General features: G+C 49.9%; 1 protein-coding gene across 4 annotated transcripts in view; it reads left to right on the top strand.

Moving 5' to 3' along the window:
* The first annotated feature begins 820 nt into the window (after positions 1-820).
* The window catches only part of ZNF711 (zinc finger protein 711), a 40,654-nt gene continuing 19,632 nt past the window's right edge, over positions 821-21,842 (top strand). For 3 of the 4 annotated variants that reach the window (XM_038748514.1, XM_038748515.1, XM_038748512.1), the window contains exons 1-2: positions 9,029-9,108; positions 16,855-16,959. In XM_038748514.1, the coding sequence (XP_038604442.1) occupies positions 16,881-16,959 (79 nt within the window). In that variant the 5' untranslated portion in view covers positions 9,029-9,108; positions 16,855-16,880. Of the gene's footprint in view, positions 879-9,028; positions 9,109-16,854; positions 16,960-21,842 lie in introns of those variants that run through there. The other variant, XM_038748513.1, reaches the window with a different exon arrangement.

Genomic DNA, 21,842 nt, shown 5'->3' with positions numbered 1-21,842 from the left:
GAATGAATGGAATGCAGGAGTGAATGACTGAATGAACCAATGCATGCACGAATGAATGAACGGACGAACGGAGGCACGGATGCATAAATGAACAAGGGCATGAATGAATGAACGAACGAATGCATGAATGAATGAAAGAGCGAATGAATGAACGGACGAAGGAATGCATGAATGAACGAACGAATGAATGCATGAATGAATGAATGCATGAACGAATGAATGAACGGACGAACGAAGGCACGGATGCATGAATGAATGGATGGAATGCAGGAGTGAATGACTGAATGAACCAATGCATGCACGAATGAATGAACGGACGAACGGAGGCACGGATGCATAAATGAACAAGGGCATGAATGAATGAACGAACGAATGCATGAATGAATGAAAGAGCGAATGAATGAATGGACGAACGAAGGAGTGCATGAATGAACGAACGAACGAATGAACGAACGAGTGCACGAGTGAACGAACGAATGAATGAATGAATGCATGAACGAATGCACGAACGAACGAGCGAACGAATGAATGAATGAAGGAGAACCGCAAGGCCGGGCCGGGCGGCGGGTCGCGGCGCATGCGCGGCGTCTCTCTCTCTGTCTCTGTCTGTGTCTCCCTGGCGCGCGCGCGCCGCGGGCTCTGCAGCGGGCCGGGGAGTGACGTAATGCGGGCCGGCCGGGTCGGCGCGCGCGCGCGCGCTCCCGGCCGCGGGGAAGGCCGTGATTGGTCGGCGGGCCGCGGGGGCTCCGCGCGTGCGCGCGCTTCCCCCCCCCCCCCCCTTGCGCGGCCCCTCAGACGGACGGACCGACGGGCGGACGGGCGGACGGGCGGACGGGCGGGAGGCCGGCCTCCTCCCCCTCCTCAGGCGGGCGGCGCAGGTAACGGGGCCCCGCGGGGATGGCGGCGGCGGCGCCGCCGGCGGGTCGGACCGGCTGAGGGCGGAAAACATGGCGGCGCCGGGGGAGCGGGGCGGCCTGACCCCCTCGGACCGGACCGGACCGGACCGGACCGGACCGGGCCCCCGGGAGGGACGGGCGGAGGGGCGGGGCCGGGCCGAGGTCGTCGGGGGCCGCGCCGGGAGGCGGGAAACAAAGGAGCACGTGACAACCGCAAAGCCGCCGCCGCCGCCGCCGCCGGCAGCCCCGGCCCCCTCCTCGACGGCCGGGCACGACCCAACGACAGCCTGACCGAACGACCGAACGACCGCCTGCCTTCTCGCGCCCTTCTTCACCGTTGCCCTCCTGCCATCCCACCGAAGCTTCATCTCGCCGCCCTACCTTTCCACCATCCCACCATCCGTCCATCCCACCTTCCGTCCATCCCACCTTCTCCCATTCCATCTTCCATCCATCCCATCTTCCTTCCATCCCACCTTCCAACCATTCCACCTTCCCCATTCCATCTTCCATCCATCCCACCCTCCCACCTTCCATCCATCCCACCTTCCATCCATCCCACCTCCCCCCCCACCTCCCATCCATTTCACTTTCCATCTGTTCCACCTTCCATCCATCCCACCTTCCATCCGTCCCACCTTCCCACCATCCATCCATCCCACCTTCCATCCATCCCACCTTCTCCCATTCCATCTTCCGTCCATCCCGTCTTCCTTCCATCCCACCTTCCAACCATTCCACCTTCCCCCATTCCATCTTCCGTCCATCCCACCCTCCCACCTTCCGTCCATCCCACCTTCCCCCATTCCATCTTCCATCCATCCCACCTTCCATCCATCTCACCTTCCATCCATCCCACCTCCCCTCCATTTCACCTTCCATCCATTTCACCTTCCATCCATCCCACCTTCCGTCCATCCCACCTTCCGTCCATCCCACCTTCCGTCCATCCCACCTTCCGTCCATCTCACCTTCCGTCCATCTCACCTTCCGTCCATCCCACCTTCCGTCCATCCCACCTTCCGTCCATCCCACCTTCCGTCCATCCCACCTTCCGTCCATCCCACCTTCCATCCATCCCACCTTCCATCCATCCCACCTCCCCACCTTCAATCCATCCTTCCTTCCATGCATCCCACTTTCTGTACATCCCACCTTCCCACCATTCCTCCTTCCCTCCATCCCACCTTTCCTCCATCCCACCTTCCCCTACCCCACCTTCCCTCCATCCCTCTTCCCTTCCCTCTCCTCCTTTTTTCCCCTCTCTCCGTCCCACCTTTCCTTCCTCCCTCCCTCCTCCTCTCTCCTTTCCTCAATCAATCAATCAATCGTATTTATTGAGCGCTTACTATGTGCAGAGCACTGTACTAAGCGCTTGGGAAGTACAAATTGGCATCACATAGAGACAGTCCCTACCCAACAGTGGGCTCACAGTCTAAAAGATAATAATAACGGCATTTATTAAGCGCTTACTATGTGCAAAGCACTGTTCTAAGCGCTGGGGAGATTACAAGGTGATCAGGATGTCCCCCGGGGGGCTCACAGTCTTCATCCCCATTTTACAGATGTGGTAACTGAGGCCCAGAGAAGTTAATTGACTTGCCCAAGGTCACACAGCTGACAATTGGCGGAGCGGAATTTGAACCCATGACCTCTGACTCCAAAGCCCGGGCTCTTTCCACTGAGCCACGATGAAGTCCTCCCTGTTTCCCTGCCTCCGCACCTCATTGCAAACCGCCGCAAACCCTCAACCGCCCGCCTTTCCCCCAGACCCTTCCCCTTCCTCTCCCTGCCCCCCAACCACAGTCTCCCCCCACCCCCCAACCGGCCCTGCAGCCCCACCCCAAAAATAGCATTTAGTGGGCACTCGCTGTGCACAGAGCACTGGGCTAGGCACCCCTAAGAGGGTGGGCACGACGAGCTTGGGGCCCCAGGCTTCTCCAGGTGGCCCCGGAGCCGGACGTCCACCCCTCGTTCCGTCCCGACAGCCGAGCGAGGGTGTTTACGGAGCACTTACCGCGTACAGAGCACTGTACTAGGCACTCGGGAGAGGACAGTGTAATAGAATTGGCGGGCACGTGCCCTGCCCACAGTGGGCTTGGTGGCTAAACGTGTCTGCCAAATGTGCAGGGAACGTGTCTGCCAATTCTGTTGTATTGTCCCCTCCCAAGCGCTTAGCACAGCGCCGTGCCCATAGTAAGCGCTCGATAACGGCGGCCCTTCCTCCTGATGCGATGCGGTGATTCTTAAGGATGGACCGTCCTGGCCATCACCTGTTTAACTTGACGGACTCCCGTCCCGGTACTTTCGCAGGGCGCGTCTCGACGTGGATCTATCCCGGCCTTCTCCCTGGATCGCTCTCATTTATTAAATGAAGTCGATTGGCAATGATCCTCCAAGAGTCTGGCTTTGCCGTTATGGGTTTGGGTTTTGAGCCCAGTCGTGTGCGTTTGCGTAGCAAATTTCTCTTGAGTTTCTTTTCAGTGGAATGGAGATTTGAGGATTTGGTCCGTCATCCGATTTGGAACCCTCTTAGAAATTTAAAGGGGTTCCGACAGAGACATCCGCATCCAGACATGTTCTTTGGAATCGCTAATCCCAGCAATTACAGTGTGGATTTCTGTGCTATTTGGCCCACTCAAATTATGAACAAAAGCGGCCCAAAGAAATAACCGTGGACAGCTTCTTTGACCGCACCTGAAACACAGAATCTGTAGTTCATTAGGGAAAAAAAAAGGCAAAATTGTTTTTAATGGTCAGTTTGAGTATATTCTATCCACAAAACAGAAAGTGGTTTAGATTTTTGAGAAGTTGAACTTGCTTTTATTGGCGTACGGAGGCAATTATCACATCCAGATGTAGTTACCAAAGGAGAGTGTCTGCCGACAGGTGTTTTGATGGCCGTCGATTCGTTTACCTGGGAGTCGTAACAGAAAGAACGGCAAATCCGGGAAGGTTTCACGGATTAGAAAGCCAACCATATATAGAATTGGAGGATTCAGGAGGCGTGTACGCTGCTTCCTACCCGCAGGGAGATTCAGTCAATCAAACCATCTTTTTTTCCTTTTTTTAATTGGTATTTGTTAAGCGCTTACTAAGTACCAGGCACTGTACTAAGCTCTGGGGTTGATACGGGCTAATCAGGTTGGACGCAGTCCACGTGCCACACAGAGCTCACAGTCTTCATCCCCATTTTACAGTTGAGGGAGTCGAGGCAGAGTGGAGTTAAGTGACTTCCCCGAGGCCACACGGCGGACAGGTGGCAGAGCCAGGATGAGGGCCTAGGTCCTTCTGACTCCCTTATTCATCATCATCAATTGTATTTATTGAGCGCTTACTATGTGCAGAGCACTGTACTAAACACTTGGAGGAGTGAGTAAAACAGAGGTGGTAGGGCCGTTCCCTCTGAGCTTACGGCTTAGAGGGAGAGACGGACAATATAAATAAATCGCGATTACGGACACGGTGCTTTGGGGCTGAGCGGGGGATGAATAAAGGTGTAAAGGACGACGCAGAAGGGAGTGGGAGGAGAGGAAATAAGGGCTTGGAGGAGAATCGCTTTTAATAATCCTTCAAAGGAGGGGGGAGAGTTATTGTCTGTCGGACGTGAAGAGGGAGGGCGTTCCGGACCAGAGCAGGACGTGGGCGAGGAGCGGGCGGCGAGATGGCCGAGGTCACGTAACAGTGAGTAGGTTGGCATTAGAGGACTGAAGTGGCGAAGCAGCGTGGCTCCGCGGAAAGAGCCCGGGTTTTGGAGTCAGAGGTCGTGGGTTCAAATCCCGACTCCGCCACTAGTCAGCTGGGTGACTTCGGGCAAGTCACTTCACTTCTCTGGGCCTCAGTTCCCTCATCTGGAAAATGGGGATTGACTGTGAGCCCCACAGGGGACAACCTTGTAACCTCCCCAGTGCTTCGAACAGTGCTTTGCACATAGTAAGCGCTTAATAAATGTTATCATTATTATTATTATTATAAGTGGCGAGGCCGGGCCGTAGTACGAAATCAGGGAGGTCATTTATTCATTCAGTCGTATTTATTGAGCGCTTACTGTGTGCAGAGCGCCGTACTGAGGGCTTGGAAAGTACAATTCATCACTAAAGAGAGACGATCCCTGCCCACCCCGGGCTTAGAGTCTAGAAGGAGGGAGACAGGCATCTGAACAAGTAAACAGGCATCAGTGTAAATAAATAGAATTATAGAGGCTGCGGGGCAGGGAGAGACTGTGACTGTGAGCCCACTGTTGGGTAGGGACTGTCTCTATATGTTGCCAACTTGTACTTCCCAAGCGCTTAGTACAGTGCTCTGCACACAGTAAGTGCTCAATAAATACGATTGATTGATTGATTAAATTTGCAGGGAGAGAGGGAGGGAGGGAGGCAGGGAGTGAGTGTGACTGTGAGCCCACTGTTGGGTAGGGACTGTCTCTATATGTTGCCAACTTGTACTTCCCAAGCGCTTAGTACAGTGCTCCTCACACAGTAAGCGCTCAATAAATACGATTGATGATGATGATGAGGGTGAGGAGGATAGAGCAAAGAGAGCGAGTCGGGGCGATGCGGAGGGGAGAGAGAGCTGAGGATAAGGTTAAGTAGGAGGGGGCTGTTTACGGCCTACGTATATGACCAATGTCGGGCCATAATAAATAAATTGAATTTATTGAGCGCTTCTTGTGTGCATGGCACTGTACCAAGCGCTTGGGAGAGTACGATATAACAGTTGGTAGAGAGGTTCCCTGCCCACAAGGAGCTTACAGGTTAGAGGGGGAGATAGATGTTAATAGAAATGTTTACATTATGAATATGTACGTGAGTGCTGTGGGGCTGGGAGAGAGGATGACTAAAGGGAGCAAGTCAGGGCGATGGAGAAAGGAGTCGGGGAAGAGGAGAGGAGGGCCTCTGGGAGGAGGTGGGCCTTCAATGTGTGCTCTGCACACAGTAAGCGCTCAATAAATACGATTGATTCAATAAGACTCGGAAGGTGGGGAGATTGAGCCCAGTCATGTGCATTTGTGTAGCAAATTTCTCTTGAGTTTCTTTTCAGTGGAATGGAGATTTGAGGATTTGTTCCGTCATCCGATTTGGAACCTTCTTAGAAATTTAAAGGGGTTCCGGCAGAGACATCCGCATCCAGACTGTTCTTCGGAATCACTACTCCCGGCAGTTACAGTGTGGATTTCTGTGCTATTTGGCCCACTCAAATTACGAACAAAAACGGCCCAAAGAAATAACCGTGGACAGCTTCTTTTACCGCACCTGAAACACAGAGTCTGTTGTTCATTAGGGAAAAAAAAGCAAAATTGTTTTTAATGGTCAGTTCGATTATATTCTATCCACAAAACAGAAAGTGGTTTAGATTTTTGAGAAATTGAACTTGGTTTTATTGGCGTACGAAGGCGATAATCACATCCAGATGTAGTTACCAAAGGAGAGCGTCTGCCGACAGGTGTTTTGATGGCCGTCGATTCGTTTACCTGGGAGTCATAACAGAAAGGGGAGGGCGTGCCGCGCCAGAGGCAGGACGACTGTCTAGCAAGTCTCTTGCTGTTCCTTCCAGAGTTGGAGGTGGTGGTGGGGTGATACTGTCTGAAAAATGTCCAAAAATGAAGTGCCATGCTTCCCCAACCTTTGCAACGGCAGCTTTGAACTTGCATTTCGTAACCCAGTTTGATGAGTATAACCGAGAGGCCGTTTGCGGCGAGATCGGTTTAATGCGTTATTAATGAGTCGCTCTTCCTCTGTTTGAGCCCCGGAGTCTATCCGTGGGCCCCGTGGCCGCTCTCAAGCGGGAACTTTCTACTCAGGAAGAGTGGAAGATCAAAGTCGATGAGCGGGTAAATCCCTGTAATTAGTCAACAGGAGTGGGAAGCAAGGAAGGTACCGCAAAATGAAACCAACGGTTAAGCCAAAGGTGGCCTGAGAGAATAAGGTGTTTCTGGTAGACGGGCCAGCTTACTGAGCCCTGCTTGTGACGGATAAAAAATTGGGAAATCGTGGTAAAAGAGGTCATAAAACAATAATTGCCGGGCTCAACGGTTGGAAGGTCTGTTTTTACTGCCATTTGTATGGTAGGCGGTGGTCCTTGGGTTTCTCAGATCTGTGCGTTGACAAAGAAGATGGGATTGTGAGGTGAACAGTCGGGCGGGGGTCTTAATCCTCAGGGGTCCCAGGAAATCAGGGCGGTCCCGTACACCACAGTACCTGCAGATGATTGTTCCCTCCAGGTTGGCGGGGAACGCATTCGCCAGCTCTGTTATAGTCTCCCAAGCGCTTAATACAATGCTCTGCACACAATCAGTGCTCAGTAAATACCAGTGATTCATTACTATGATAATAATGTTCAAGGGCTTACATAAGGTGCCGAGCGAGATGTCCAGCCCCGAGTACAGTGCCCGGCGCTTAGTACGGTCCCTGGCACATTGTAAGAGCTTAACGGATACCATTATTATTATTAACGGGTACCATAATTATTATATATTATACAAGATAATCAGGTCGCACCAGGCATTGGGCTCACAAATCAAGATGAAGGAAGGGCACGTACTGACTCCTCATTTTACAGATGAGGAAACTGAGGCATGGAGATCCAGATTCCGGATCCGACCCTCCCCCTCCCCAAGATTTGACTGGGCGGGTCAGCTCAGCTCCCCTTAGAGTAATCAGGCATCAAGTGGTGTTACTGAACACGTATTGTGGGGCAGAGCACCGTGCCAAGTGTTTGGAGGAGTACGTTAAGTGAGGAAGCCATCCTTGCCCTCAGAAGCTTACAGTCTAGTGGCGGAGACAGATGCAAAATGAATTGCCGATCAGATGAAGAGAATGGGGAAATCGATGTGTGGTTGAGTAAGTGGTTCAGCGTGTAAGTCAGTGTTTCTGGGTGTGCATAAGTGGTGATAATTAAGACGACAGATTTAATCAGGGAAGGCCTCCGAGAGGAGGTGGAATTCCACAGGGGCTTTGAAACTAGGGAGAGCTGAGGTCTGACGGGTTTGAAAGGGGAAGCATAAATGAGAGGGTAAGAGCTGATGCAGTTCCGTAAAGTCACCGATTAGGAGTTTTCCGCTTGATGCCGAGAGGACGCATTTGAGGCGTGGGGAGATTTGTGGTGAACGATGTTTTGGAAGAACGATCTGGGCGGCAGGGCGAAATCACAGACTGGAATAAGGAGAGATAGAGGGGTGAGAGGGGTGAGCGGTCAGGCCCGGACCCCACAAGTGCCTGGACCAGCCAGGCGGCCGTTGGGGTGGGGGAGGAAGGGGCGGATCAAGGGCGTGTGGAGGAGAAATGGGCTGAATGTGGCGTCGAAAGAGAGGACGGAGCCAAGGGTAAGGCCACGGTTGTGAGCTTCAAAGACAGGAAGGTTGGTAGCGTTGACCACCGTGATGGGAAAGTGAGGCCACGGTGACGATTTGGGAGAGCAAGTTAATTCAGTTTTTTCCCATAATCCACATTTTCTCCCATATTCTATCCCTCAGTTTTGGAGATAGTAATCCTGTGGTATTGGTTCTTAATAATAATAATACTTATGTTATTTGTTAAGCATTTAACAAATGTGCCAGGCACTGTTCTAAGTGCTGGGATAGATACAGGCTATTCGGGTTGGACACAGTCCCTGTCAATCAATCAATCAATTGTATTTATTGAGCGCTTACTGTGTGCAGAGCACTGTACTAAGCGCCTGGGAAGTACAAGGTGGCAACATATAGAGATGGTCCCTACCCAACAGTGGGCTCACAGTCTAAAAGGGGGAGATGGGAGCTCAGTGTCCTACATAACGCTCACAGCCTTAATCTCCATATTCCAGATGAGGGAACTGAGGCACAGAGCAGTTAAGTGGCTTGCTCAAGGTCACACAAAAGACAAGTGGTGGAGCCGGGATTAGACCCCATGGTTAAGCGCTTACTATGTGCCAGGCACTGTAATGAGCACTGGGGTGGATACAAGCCAGTCGGGTTGGACGCAGTCCCTGTCCCGCACAGGGCTCACAGTCTGAATCCCCCTTTTTCCAGGTGAGGTCCCTGAGGCCCAGTGAAGAGAAGCGACTTGCCCAAGGCCACACGGCGGGCAAGTGGCGGTGTCAGGATTAGAACCCATGACCTGACTCCCAAGCCCAGGCTCTATCCAGCAGGCCATGCTGCTTCCCCAGATATTGAGCTGGAGGTGCCCGGGGTCCCGGAGACATCTGTGTGGCGAGGAAAGGCGCGGTTGCAGAGGAGGTGAGCGGTCGGGGGTCGCCAAAGCCACGGGGGTGGGGGAGATCCCTACGAGAGAGGGAGAAGGGAAAGGGACCTAGCACAGAGCCTTGGGGGGACACCTCACGTTTGGGGGCTGAGGGCCGGGGGAGGAGAGGAGCTGGCAAGTAAGACTGAGAAGGAATGGCCGGGGAAGGGAGAGGACCCCTTCCTTCCTTCCTTCCTTCCTTCCTTCCTTCCTTCCTTCCTTCCTTCCTTCCTTCCTTCCTTCCTTCCTTCCTTCCTTCCTTCCTTCCTTCCTTCCTTCCTTCCTTCCTTCCTTCCTTCCTTCCTTCCTTCCTTCCTTCCTTCCTTCCTTCCTTCCTTCCTTCCTTCCTTCCTTCCTTCCTTCCTTCCTTCCTTCCTTCCTTCCTTCCTTCCTTCCTTCCTTCCTTCCTTCCTTCCTTCCTTCCTTCCTTCCTTCCTTCCTTCCTTCCTTCCTTCCTTCCTTCCTTCCTTCCTTCCTTCCTTCCTTCCTTCCTTCCTTCCTTCCTTCCTTCCTTCCTTCCTTCCTTCCTTCCTTCCTTCCTTCCTTCCTTCCTTCCTTCCTTCCTTCCTTCCTTCCTTCCTTCCTTCCTTCCTTCCTTCCTTCCTTCCTTCCTTCCTTCCTTCCTTCCTTCCTTCCTTCCTTCCTTCCTTCCTTCCTTCCTTCCTTCCTTCCTTCCTTCCTTCCTTCCTTCCTTCCTTCCTTCCTTCCTTCCTTCCTTCCTTCCTTCCTTCCTTCCTTCCTTCCTTCCTTCCTTCCTTCCTTCCTTCCTTCCTTCCTTCCTTCCTTCCTTCCTTCCTTCCTTCCTTCCTTCCTTCCTTCCTTCCTTCCTTCCTTCCTTCCTTCCTTCCTCCCTCCCTCCCTCCCTCCCTCCCTCCCTCCCTCCCTCCCCCCCCCCCCCCCTCCCTCCCTCCCCCCCCCTCCCTCCCTCCCTCCCTCCCCCCCCCCCCCCCCCCTCCCCTCCCCTCCCCTCCCCCCCCCCCACAGGGAGCCTGAGTTAATAATAATAATAATAATGGCATTTGTTAAGCGCTTACTATATGCCAAGCACTGGGGGGGATACAAGGTGATCAAGTTGTCCCACGTGGGGCTCACGGTCTTAATCCCCATTTTACAGATGAGGTAACAGGCTCAGAAAAGTTAAGCTGCTTGCCCAAGGTCACACAGCAGACATGCGGCAGAGCCGGGATTCGAACCCATGACCTCTGACTCCCAAGCCCGTGCTCTTTCCACTGAGCCACACTGAGTTCTAGTTCCAGTTATGGTGCCGGATGGCTATGTGTCCTTGGGTACTTGATGAGAAGCAGCGTGGCTCAGTGGAAAGAGCACGGGCTTTGGAGTCAGAGGTCATGGGTTCAAATCCCGGCTCCACCAATTGTCAGCTGTGTGACTTTGGGCAAGTCACTTCACTTCTCTGGGCCTCAGTTACCTCATCTGTAAAATGGGGATTAACACTGTGAGGCCCCCCCGTGGGACAACCTGATCACCTTGTAACCTCCCCAGCGCTTAGAACAGTGTTTTGCACACAGTAAGTGCTTAATAAATAAGAGAAGCAGCGTGGCTCAGTGGAAAGAGCCCGGGCTTTGGAGTCAGAAGTCACGGGTTCAAATCCCTGCTCTGCCAACTGTCAGCTGTGTGACTTTGAGCAAGTCACTTAACTTCTCTGTGCCTCTGTTCCCTCATCTGTAAAATGGGGATTAAGACTGTGAGCCCCCCGTGGGTCAACCTGATCACCTTGTAACCTCCCCAGCGCTTAGAAAAGTGCTTTGTACATAGTGAGCGCTTAATAAATGCCATTATTATTATTATTGTTATTATTATTATTATTACTTCATTTAATCTCTCTTTGCCTCCTTTTCTTCATCAGTAAAACGGGACTTGAATCCCTCCCTCTTGGGTGAATGGGACAGGACCTTTGATTCGTTCATTCCCCGGTACTTATTGAGCACTTACCGTGTCCAGAGCACTGTACTAAGCGGGTGGGAGAGCACAGTACAACAGTAAGCAGAAACATCCCCTGCCCACCACGAGCGTACAGTCTAGGGGATTCTAATCTAATCAGACCTGGATCCCGTCCGATGAACTTGTATCTACTGTGTGTCAGCCCTTAGCACAATGTTTGGCTCCTGGTGTGTGATAATTTCCATTAAAGAATCGAGAGCAGACTGTCAGAAGAACCAAGTCTGATTGCATTTCAAGGAGAAAGGAGCAACAGGTCTGCTCTCAAATCTCATTGTCGTTATCAGACAGATAATTGCTCTCCCCCACTTCGAAACCTTAGTGAAGGCACACCTTCTCCGAGAAGCCCTCCCTGACTAAGCCCTCCTCTCCTCTTCTCCCACCCCCTTCTGCGCCACCGCTCTTACTCCTTCATTCATCCTCCCTCCCATCCTTACAGCGCATATGGATATATCCGAATATAGCTATAATTTAGAAAGGCCTCTCGGAGGAGACGTGCCTTCAAGGAGGCTTTGAAGAAGGGAAGAGAAACTGTCAGATTTGAGGAAGAGGGGCATTCCAGGCCAGATTCAGGATGTGGGCAGAGGATCGGCGGCGGGATAGACGAGTTTGAGGTGGAAGCAATATGGGATTCGGATCGGGGGAGGTCATTTCGTCAACCGCACGCTACTGTGCCTTGTGTACCTGGAAGTATTTGTAAATTCAGTAATGTTTTCAGGGGTGCCATTGAAGTGAAATTCATCATCATCAATCGTATTTATTGAGCGCTTACTATGTGCAGAGCACTGTACTAAGCGCTTGGGAAGTACAAATTGGCAACATACAGAGACAGTCCCTACCCAACAGTGGGCTCACCTGTTTACTTGTCTGATGCCTCCCGTCTCCCCCCACCAGACTGTAAGCCCGTTGTGGACAGGGACTGTCTCTATTGCCGTATTGTACTTTCCAAGGTGCTTAGCACAGTGCTCTGAGTACAGGATGCGCTCAATAAATACTGTTGAGTGAACGAACGAATGAATGAAATTGCCATGCCAGGACCGGTGGTTGGTTCGGCTCAGGGCTGAGTGAGCCGGGGCAGTAGTGTTTTGCGCATGCTCGCGAGGTGCCATGCCCTGTGCTGAGCACTCGGGCAATACTCCAGAACAAAGGAGAGAAGCAGCGTGGCTCAGTGGAAAGAGCCCGGGCTTGGGCGTCAGAGGTCATGGGTTCAAATCCCGGCTCCGCCGCTTGTCAGCTGCATGACTTTGGGCAAGTCACCTAACTTCTCTGTGCCTCAGTGACCTCATCTGTAAAATGGGGATTAAGACTGTGAGCTCCCCCCCGTGGGACAACCTGATCACCTTGTATCCTCCCCAGCGCTTAGAACAGTGCTTTGCACACAGTAAGTGCTTAACCGATGCCATCATTATTATTACACATTGGGACCGTTAGTTCATTCAGTCATATTTATTGAGCGCTTACTGTGTGCAGAGCACTGTACTAAGCGCTTGGGAAGTACAAGTTGGCAACGTCTGGAGACGGTCCCTACCCAACAGTGGGCTCACAGTCTAGAAGATCCTCACTTTTCTCCCGGAGACTTCTGTTGCATTTATCTCATTTTTATAGCTCCGGTGATATGGTTTTAAAGTTTTCATTAAACATTTTAAAGTAAAATTCCGTGGTCAAAAGTGCATTTTTGAATGTCTATTGCGAACCAAGCAATTTTGCTGTGAAATGATTCATAAGGCTGTTTGAAAACAACCTCAACATTTGTTGGGTTTTAAGCTTTTTCAGGGAAGAGAGAGGGATGTTGACCTTTTTTTGGTATACTTGCATGGAGTGTTCTGTATAGTGTACTGCCCTCAGGAGATGCTCATTCAGTCGATCAGTCAATGGTATTTATCAAGCGCTTACTGTGTGCAGAGCACTATACTAAGCACTTGGGAGAGCGCGGCACAACAGAGTTGACAGACACGTTCCCTGCCCACAACGAGTTTACAGTCTAGCACAGCGGAGTGCGTTGCACCAAGTACTGCCCTTAGTTTTCCTGTTCCACACCCCTCTTCCATTACTGTATTTCAATCAATCAATGGTATTTATTGAGCGCTTACTGTGTGCAGAGCACTGTACTAAGCGCCTGGCTTAGCTGCCGTTCATTCGAGAACGAAACTTCAGATGAGTTCCCCTATCCAGATGAGTTCCTGCTCGCAGTGAATTGGGTGTGGGGCTTTTCGGCGGTTGTAAATTGGGCTTTTAATTTTAGCTATCAAAGCTAGATTGAACGCCTGAGTGGTTTCCGTATGCAAAGCGCTGCACTGAGCACTTGGGAAAATACAGTCTCTCCCTTTTAGACTGTGAGCCCACTGTTGGGTACGGACTGTCTCTATATGTTGCCAATTTGTACTTCCCAAGCGCTTAGTCCAGTGCTCTGCACATAGTAAGCGCTCAATAAATACGATTGATGATGATGATGATGATGATGATGATACAATACAGTTAGTAGACACAATCTCTAGCTGGAGGGACAGACACTTTCAAAGCCCTTACAACGAAGAATCACTCAATCATATTTATTGAGCACTTATTAGGTGCAGAGCACTGTACTAAGCCCGTGGGAGAATATAATACAACAATTAGACCCGTTCCCTTCCCGTAATGAGCTTAATGTCATATCTCTGGGTTTTGCCGTTATACTCCCACAAATTTAGTCTACTGGCAGGTACTCTTCTCTAGTTTACTCATCTTTCCTTTCATTCGGAATGAAATCATCAGTTGTAGGCTTGAACAAAAAAATCCTCTTAGATCCTTTGCGCAAATGAGAGTTTGACCTCTGCGCTGCTCCGGTATCCATCAGTGAGATCGAAATTGCCTTTCGGGACAGGTTTTTTCAGGAGAAGAAGGCTCTGTGGGGCAAATGTGCCAGTGAGCAGGGTATCTTGGAAAACATCCCTTGGCAAAAAAGGGAAAAACATCCCTCGGCAGCGCCGGGGATTGGATTGCTCAGGGGCCTGAAGTCTGGAGTAGAAAGAAGGGCAGTGTTGCCTAGTAGATAGAGCCCGGGCTTGGGAGTCGGGGACCCGGCTTCTCATCCTGGCTTCGCCTCGTGTCTGCTGAGTGACCTTGGACAGGTCACTTCTCCGTGCCTCGATTACCTCGCCTGTAAAATGGGGATTAAGACTGAGAACCCCAGGTGGGATGTGGACTGTAACTTAGTGCTTAATACAGTGTCGGGAACATAGGAAGTGCTTAACAAATATCATTTAAAAAGGTGGGTGGGAAGAGGCTGTAGGAGGGAGTCATCATTGTGTTAAGTATTTACTATGTGCCAAGCACCGGGGTAATTAATAAATAATGATGGCATTTATTAAGCGCGTACAATGTGCAAAGCACTAAGTGCTGGGGAGGATACAAGGTGATCAGGTTGTCCCACGTGGGGCTCACAGTCTTAATCTCCATGTTGCAGATGAGGTAACGGAGGCACAGAGAAGTTAGGTGACTTGCCCAAAGTCACGCAGCTGACAAGCGGCGTAGCTGGGATTCGAACCCATGACCTCTGACTCCAAAGCCCGTGCTCTTTCCACTGAGCCACGCTGCTCAGATAGAAGATGTAGATAGAAGATAATTAGGCCAGACACCAGTCCCTGTCCCAGAGCATAGTTGAAGAGGGAAGGAGACTAGGGATTGAATCCTCATTTTACAGATGAGGAAACTGAGGCCCAGGGAGGTTGTGACTTGCCCAAGGTCACACAGCAGGCAAGCATTAGATCAAAGATGAGAACCCAAGTCCTCTGACTCCGGGCCTGGGCTCTGCCCAGGTGTGAGCCCCACGTGGGACGGGGATCGTGTCTGGTGTGATCGCACAGCATCTACGCCATCGTTTTAATACAACATTTGGCTCAAAGGAAAAAAAAATGCCGCAATTTTTATTAGCAGAAATAGGTTGGGGCAGTTAGGGAGTCGTTTCTCTGGCCGTCATTCCGTCCCGGTTCCTCGATCTCCCTTTCTCCCTCCATCCCCCCGGCCCCGTCCCTATCCCTGTGAAAGCCCTATCCCCGCTAACCCGTAGCAGGGAGAAAGTGGTGTGTGTCCCTTTCCTATCAGTTTAATTTCCGTTTGGTCAGATGGAGATGATACTCTTCATTTTACAAGTCGTGTTTTTAAGTCATTTGCCGCTTTTAAAAAGGCTGGGCCACGTCCAAGTGTACAGCGGCTCGCCCAGCCCAGTGAGGTCGGACGCATGAGCCTGCCCGGGAGGGAACCCCCGGTCCGGGCTGAAGGAAGAGGTTCCCGGCTCCTTTGGGGCGAGGAGGAGGAGTGATTCGGGAATTGCACAGAAGAGTCGGGGCGGGGGGCGGGATGGGGATCTTGGAGGGATTGGAGGGGGAGGGAGAGCCTGGAAGTGGCTTGGGATGGGTGCTGGTCTCCAAGGGGAACTGGAGGAAGGAACCGTTCCTTCTAGACTGTGAGCCCACTGTTGGGTAGGGACTGTCTCTATATGTTGCCAACCTGTACTTCCCAAGCGCTTAGTACAGTGCTCCGCACACAGTAAGTGCTCAATAAATACGATTGATTGATTGAAGGAAGAGAGACTCGTGAAGAGAAAGGAAAAAAGCTCTGTTAACCTCTCCTTAGCCCTCTCCCTACCTCCCTGTATCTTTCTATAATAATAATTGGTAATAACAATTCCCTCTGCCCATCCGCCAAGCTAGCTGTCTTCCTCCCTTCAAGGCCCTGCTGAGAGCTCACCTCCTCCAGGAGGCCTTCCCAGACTGAGCCCCTTCCTTCCTCTCCCCCTCGTCCCCCTCTCCATCCCCCCATCTTACCTCCTTCCCTTCCCCACAGCACCTGTATATATGTATATATGTTTGTACAGATTTATTACTCTATTTATTTATTTATTTATTTTACTTGTACATATCTATTCTATTTATTTTATTTTGTTAGTATGTTTGGTTCTGTTCTCTGCCCCTTTTAGACTGTGAGCCCACTGTTGGGTAGGGACTGTCTCTATATGTTACCAATTTGTAGTTCCCAAGCGCTTAGTACAGTGCTCTGCACACAGTAAGCGCTCAATAAATACGATTGATGATGATGATGAACAATAATTCTGGTATTGTGCTTTGCACATAGTAAGCACTTAACAAGTTCCATTATTATTGTTATTATTTGTTAAGCACGTACTATGTGCCAGACACTGTGCTAAGTGCTTCTCTTTCTCTCCCACCGTATCAGCATGGGAATCCCCAGCTGACTGGCAAAAAATATTAAAGCATCTTTCTCTTTCCTTCGGCCCTGCAGCAGTACTACTCTCAATCCAACTTGTACTTCCCAAGCGCTTAGTACAGTGCTCTGCACACAGTAAGCGCTCAATAAGTACGATTGATTGATTGATTGAATGTACGGGCTTTTTTTAATGGTAGTTGGCAATGTATAATAATAATTATGGTATTAAGCGCTTACTTAGTGTGCCAAGCCCTGTTCTAAGCACTGGGGTAGATACAAGGTAATCAGGTTGTCCCATGTGGGGCTCCTAGTCTTAATCCCCATTTGACAGATGAGGTAACTGAGGCACAGAGAGGTTAAGTGGGCCCAGGCACCAACTGGAACTGAGAACCACCTTTCTGTGGCCTCCTAGTTGTACCCCTTTAGGATAAAAGTTGATTTCAGCTGGCGGTAGCCCTCCGGAGCCAAGCGTCTGTGTCCCCCCACAGCCTTTGGTTCTGAGATTTTTCCTTCCAGGATCATTTTCATATTGTGCCTTTGAATCGATTTTCAATACTAACAAAATATTTGCTCTGCTTTTCCAGCTCTTCATGACTGAGCTGTGCTGAGCATGGACCCAGGTGGTGGAAGTCTTGGACTGCAGATACAAGAGTCCAAAATGCCCCATACTATGATCATGCAGGACTTTGGTAAAAAAAAGATTTTCGTTTTTAAACTTGGTTAAAGCTAATCAAATGGGTGATGCTGTCTGGTGTTTTCTTTCCGATTTTTTTTTTTCCTTCAGCGAGATCATGTATTTTCAAAGATTCAGCCGAGGAAGAGAGGGGTCAAGACATAAAACACGGTTTGGTTTTGTGCTTCCCGTGCAGTTAGTACAGTACTTGGTGGGCGCTCAGTAAGTGCCCTTACTCCTGCTAGTACTCCAGTTCCCTTTTTCAGTCAGGCAGTCGATCGTATTTATTTGGGTGCTTACTGTGTGCAGAGAATCAATCAATCAATCAGTTGTATTTATTGAGCGCTTACTGTGTGCAGAGAACTGTACTGAGCGCTTGGGAGAGTACAGTATAACAATAGAACAGACACTATCCCTGCCCACAGTGAGCTGACGGTCCAGCGCTTAGAGCAGTGCTTTGCACATAGTAAGCGCTTAACAAATACCAACATTATTATAGAGAGGGAGGCAGACATTAAAATAAATAAATAAATTATGGGTAGCTACAGAAGTGCTGTGGGGCTGAGGGAGGGGGTGAATAAAGGGAGTAGGTCAGGGTGATGCAAAAGGCAAGCAATAGAGCACTGTACTAAGCGCTTGGAGAGTAGAATACAATAGAGTAGGTAGATGTGTTCCCTATCTATGAGTTTACCACGTGCACTAAGCACTTGGGAAAGTACAGCCCAACAGTTGTAGGCGTGATAATCCCTGCCCGCGAGGAGCTGCCGTCTTTTCATTCGTTCCAAGTTTCTTGGTTTGGTGGATAAGCCTGTCGATCAAACCGAAGAGCGCATAACCTGCCCGTTGATCGGCAAGCCCGGGGTTCTGGCGGTCATCCCGAGGGAAAACGCAACGTTTGCGGAAAATCCCAGCAACGGACCTCCGGGTGTTGCAATGAGATTCTCAGGACGCCTCTGAGAATCTGTTCAACGAGCAGCCAATCAATCAATCATATTTATTGAGCGCTTACTGCGTGCAGAGCGCTGTACTAAGCGCTTGGGAAGCACAAGTTGGCAACATATAGAGACAGTCCCTACCCAACGGTGGGCTCACAGTCTAAAAGGGGGAGACAGAGAATAAAACCAAACATACTAACAAAATAAAATAAATAGAATAGATATGTACAAGTAAAATAAATAAATAGAAGGTTTGTGGGGCGGCTTCGCGTGGTCCCAGCTTGGTCGTCCGCGTTCACCTGTATATATGTATATATGTTTGTTCGTATTTATTACTCTATTTTACTTGTACGTATCTATTCTATTTATTTTATTTTGTTAATATGTTTTGTTTTGCTCTCTTCCCCCATCTAGACTGTGAGCCTACTGTTGGGTAGGGACCATCTCTATATGTTGCCAACTTGCACTTCCCAAGCACTTAGTCCAGTGCTCTGCACACAGTAAGCGCTAAAGTGGTGGAGCCGCAATTAGAACCCATGACCTCTGACTCCCAAACCCGAGCTCTTTCCATTATGCCACGCTGCTTCCCCAAGCTATCCCGCCAACTCCCTGCTGCCTTATCTTCGTATGTTTCTTACGGCTCTCGGAATCAATCAATCAATCGTATTTATTGGGCGCTTACTGTGTGCAGAGCACTGTACTAAGCGCTTGGGAAGTCCAAGTTGGCAACATATAGAGACAGTCCCTACCCAACAGTGGGCTTACAGTCTAAAAGGGGGAGATGGAGAACAGAACCAAACATACTAACAAAATAAAATAAATAGAATAGATATGTACAAGTAAAATAAATAGAGTAATAAATATGTACAAACATATATACATATATCCAGGTGCTGTGGGGAAGGGAAGGAGGTAAGATGGGGGGGGATGGAGAGGGGGACGAGGGGGAGAGGAAGGAAGGGGCTCAGTCTGGGAAGGCCTCCTGGAGGAGGTGAGCTCTCAGTAGGGCCTTGAAGGGAATCAGGACACCGGGGTTTAGACCCAGTTCTGCTAAGGGCCTAGGGGGCAAATCCTACCGGGCGCTGGAAATCAGGGCTGCCTGGGTTCTAGTTCCACTTCTGCCGTGGGCCCATAGGGCACAACCTGCCTGGCAGTGGAAATTAGGGATTCCTGGGTTCAAGTCCTGGTTTCTAGCCTGTGAGCCCACTGTTGGGTAGGGACCGTCTCTATATGTTGCCAACTTGTACTTCCCAAGTGCTTAGTACGGTGCTCCGCACACAGTAAGCGCTCAGTAAATACGATTGAATGAACGAATGAATGAGTAGTGATTTTTAGGAAGTAGCCATAGTAATAGTATTAAGTGCTTACTCTGTTCAGAGCTCTGAGAAGAAACTAAACTGGTGAAAATTAGATCCGGCTCTTGGCCCCTTAGGGGTTCACTATCTGAGAACTGGGGAGGAGGGAGGGAAGGGGCGGCCGGAACAATTAATTCAGACAAGGCCAGTCGTTTAGACACAAGGGATAGGGCATTGTGGCGAGAGGACTAGACTTTGAACTCGTTAGGGGCAGGGAACTTGTCTGCTAAGTCTGTTGTACTGAACTCCCCCAAGTGCTCTGCGCATAGTAAGCTCTCAATAAATACCATTGATATTGTACTCTCCCAAGCACTTAGTACAGTGTGGAAGCAGCACGGCTCAGTGGAAAGAGCACGGGCTGGGGTTTCAGAGTTCATGGGTTGGAATCCCGGCTCCGCCAGTTGTCGGCTGTGTGACTTTGGGCAAGTCACTTAACTTCTCTGTGCCTCCGTTACCTCAGCTGTAAAATGGGGATTAATCAATCAATCAATTAATCAATCGTATTTATTGAGCGCTTACTATGTGCAGAGCACTGTACTAAGCGCTTGGGAAGTACAAATTGGCAACATATAGAGACAGTCCCTACCCAACAGTGGGCTCACAGTCTAAAAGGGGGAGACAGAGAACAAAACCAAACATACTAACAAAGTAAAATGAATAGAATAGATATGTACAAGTAAAATAAATAAATAAATAAAGAGAGTAATAAATATGTACAAACATATATACATATATACAGGTGCTGTGGGGAAGGGAAGGAGGTAAGATGGGGGGGTTGGAGAGGGGGACGAGGGGGAGGGGGATTAAGATTGTGAGCCCCCCGTGGGACAATCTGATCACCGTGTAACCTCCCCAGTGCTTAGAACAGTGCTTTGCACATAGTAAGCGCTTAATAAATGCCATTATTATTATTATTATTATTACAGTGCTGTGCACAGCATAATAATAATGATGATGGTATTTGTTAACCGCTTACTATGTGCCAAGCACTGTTCTAAGGACTGAGCCCTGTTCTAAGCGCTGACATTGTAAACGCTCAGTAAATACCATTGATATTGGACTCTCCCGAGCATTTAATACAGTGCTGTGTACATAAGCATTCAATAAATACCACTGATAATTGCGCTCTCCCAGCACGGTTAGTACGGTGCTGTGCACATCAGTGCTCAATAAATACCATTGATATTGTGCTCTCCCAGCACGTTAGTACAGTGCTGTGCACATAAGCGCTCAATAAATACCATTGATATTGTGCTCTCCCAGCATGTTAGTACAGTGCTGTGCACATAAGCGCTCAATAAATACCATTGATATTGTGCTCTCCCAGCACGTTAGTACAGTGCTGTGCACATAAGCGCTCAATAAATACCATTGATATTGTGCTCTCCCAAGCACTTAATACAGTGTTCTGCGCAGAGTTAAGCACTAAACCAACACCATTGATTAATTGATCGAGGAGCAGTTCAGAGTACAAGGGGTAGTAAACTGATCCCAAGACTATCACTCTGGGGTTTTGGAGCTTATGACTCTGAGGTGGTCTTTTATTTTTTCCCCCCCAGTTCACTTTTCATTCATTCAATCGTATTTATTGAGCGCTTACTGTGCGCAGAGCGCTGTACTAAGCGCTTGGGAAGTGCAACACATAGAAACGGACCCTTCCCAGTAACGGGCTCACAGTCTAGATGTTCTCGGTAGCTGTTGTGTGGCCACGTCATGGATTGCCAGGAACTGAATTGTAATGGCGGGAAAAGAAACGGGAAGGGAATATTCAGCCGACTGGCCAGTTATACTGGAGGTAGCAGATGAGGGGAGAGAGAGGCAGAAAGAGGGAAAGTGTGGGGTGTGTTTTTGTGTGCGCGCTCATATGCGTGTGTTAGGCTGAAACAGTCTTCCAGTGGGAGACTGGCATAAGCAGGGCAGGAGCACTTGGCTTTTACAATTGGACAGAAAAATGAGTGTGTACGAGACCGCTCTTTCACAGATTTCCCCAAATCGAAATGTCCATGCCTCCCGAGAACACCTCTCATTTGTCCGCTGGCACTGTTTTCCCTCCTTCACAGATAAATAAGGTGTGCTGGCTTTTATGTGCCGTGACACCTTTCAGATCCTTAAATGCTTCCAAAGAATAATTTGGCTCACTCCAGTTTCCTCCCTCAGTCTTAGCTGTTGCCCAGCGGATCAGCGGATGGCACTTTTGTGTGTCTTCTGCATTGTATAATGATGCTCCTGTGACGTGGCCTGATAATTTACAGCCCTCTGACGGTTCGGACAAGCTGTGTCCGTTGTGGGAAAAGAAACAAATCCCCTCTGGGGGCAGGGACTTTCCGTAGATCATAGAAACTAGACCGGTGGGACGTATCGGAGGCTCTAATCCAGTTCTTGGCTGGATTGTCACCTGCCTCACAACCTTTACAAATTGCTTGGCGTTGTGAGTGCCGCATCGGGTTTTCTAGATCACGGGACGATTGGCGTTTTTTGAGGTTTTTTCAGGACGAGGCGTAGCGGGAATGTCTCCCTTGGGAGGCGTCCCCTTGGAGTACAAAGGACCAGCTGCGGATCTGCGGGGGAGGTTTGTTAATGAGTTTTCCCGGTGGCTGTGTCGGACGTCT

This window comes from Tachyglossus aculeatus, chromosome 6, assembly GCF_015852505.1.
Source record: "Tachyglossus aculeatus isolate mTacAcu1 chromosome 6, mTacAcu1.pri, whole genome shotgun sequence".
Lineage (NCBI taxonomy): Eukaryota > Metazoa > Chordata > Mammalia > Monotremata > Tachyglossidae > Tachyglossus > Tachyglossus aculeatus.
Note: the sequence above shows the minus strand (reverse complement) of the source record. Positions and strands in the feature narration are given on the sequence as shown.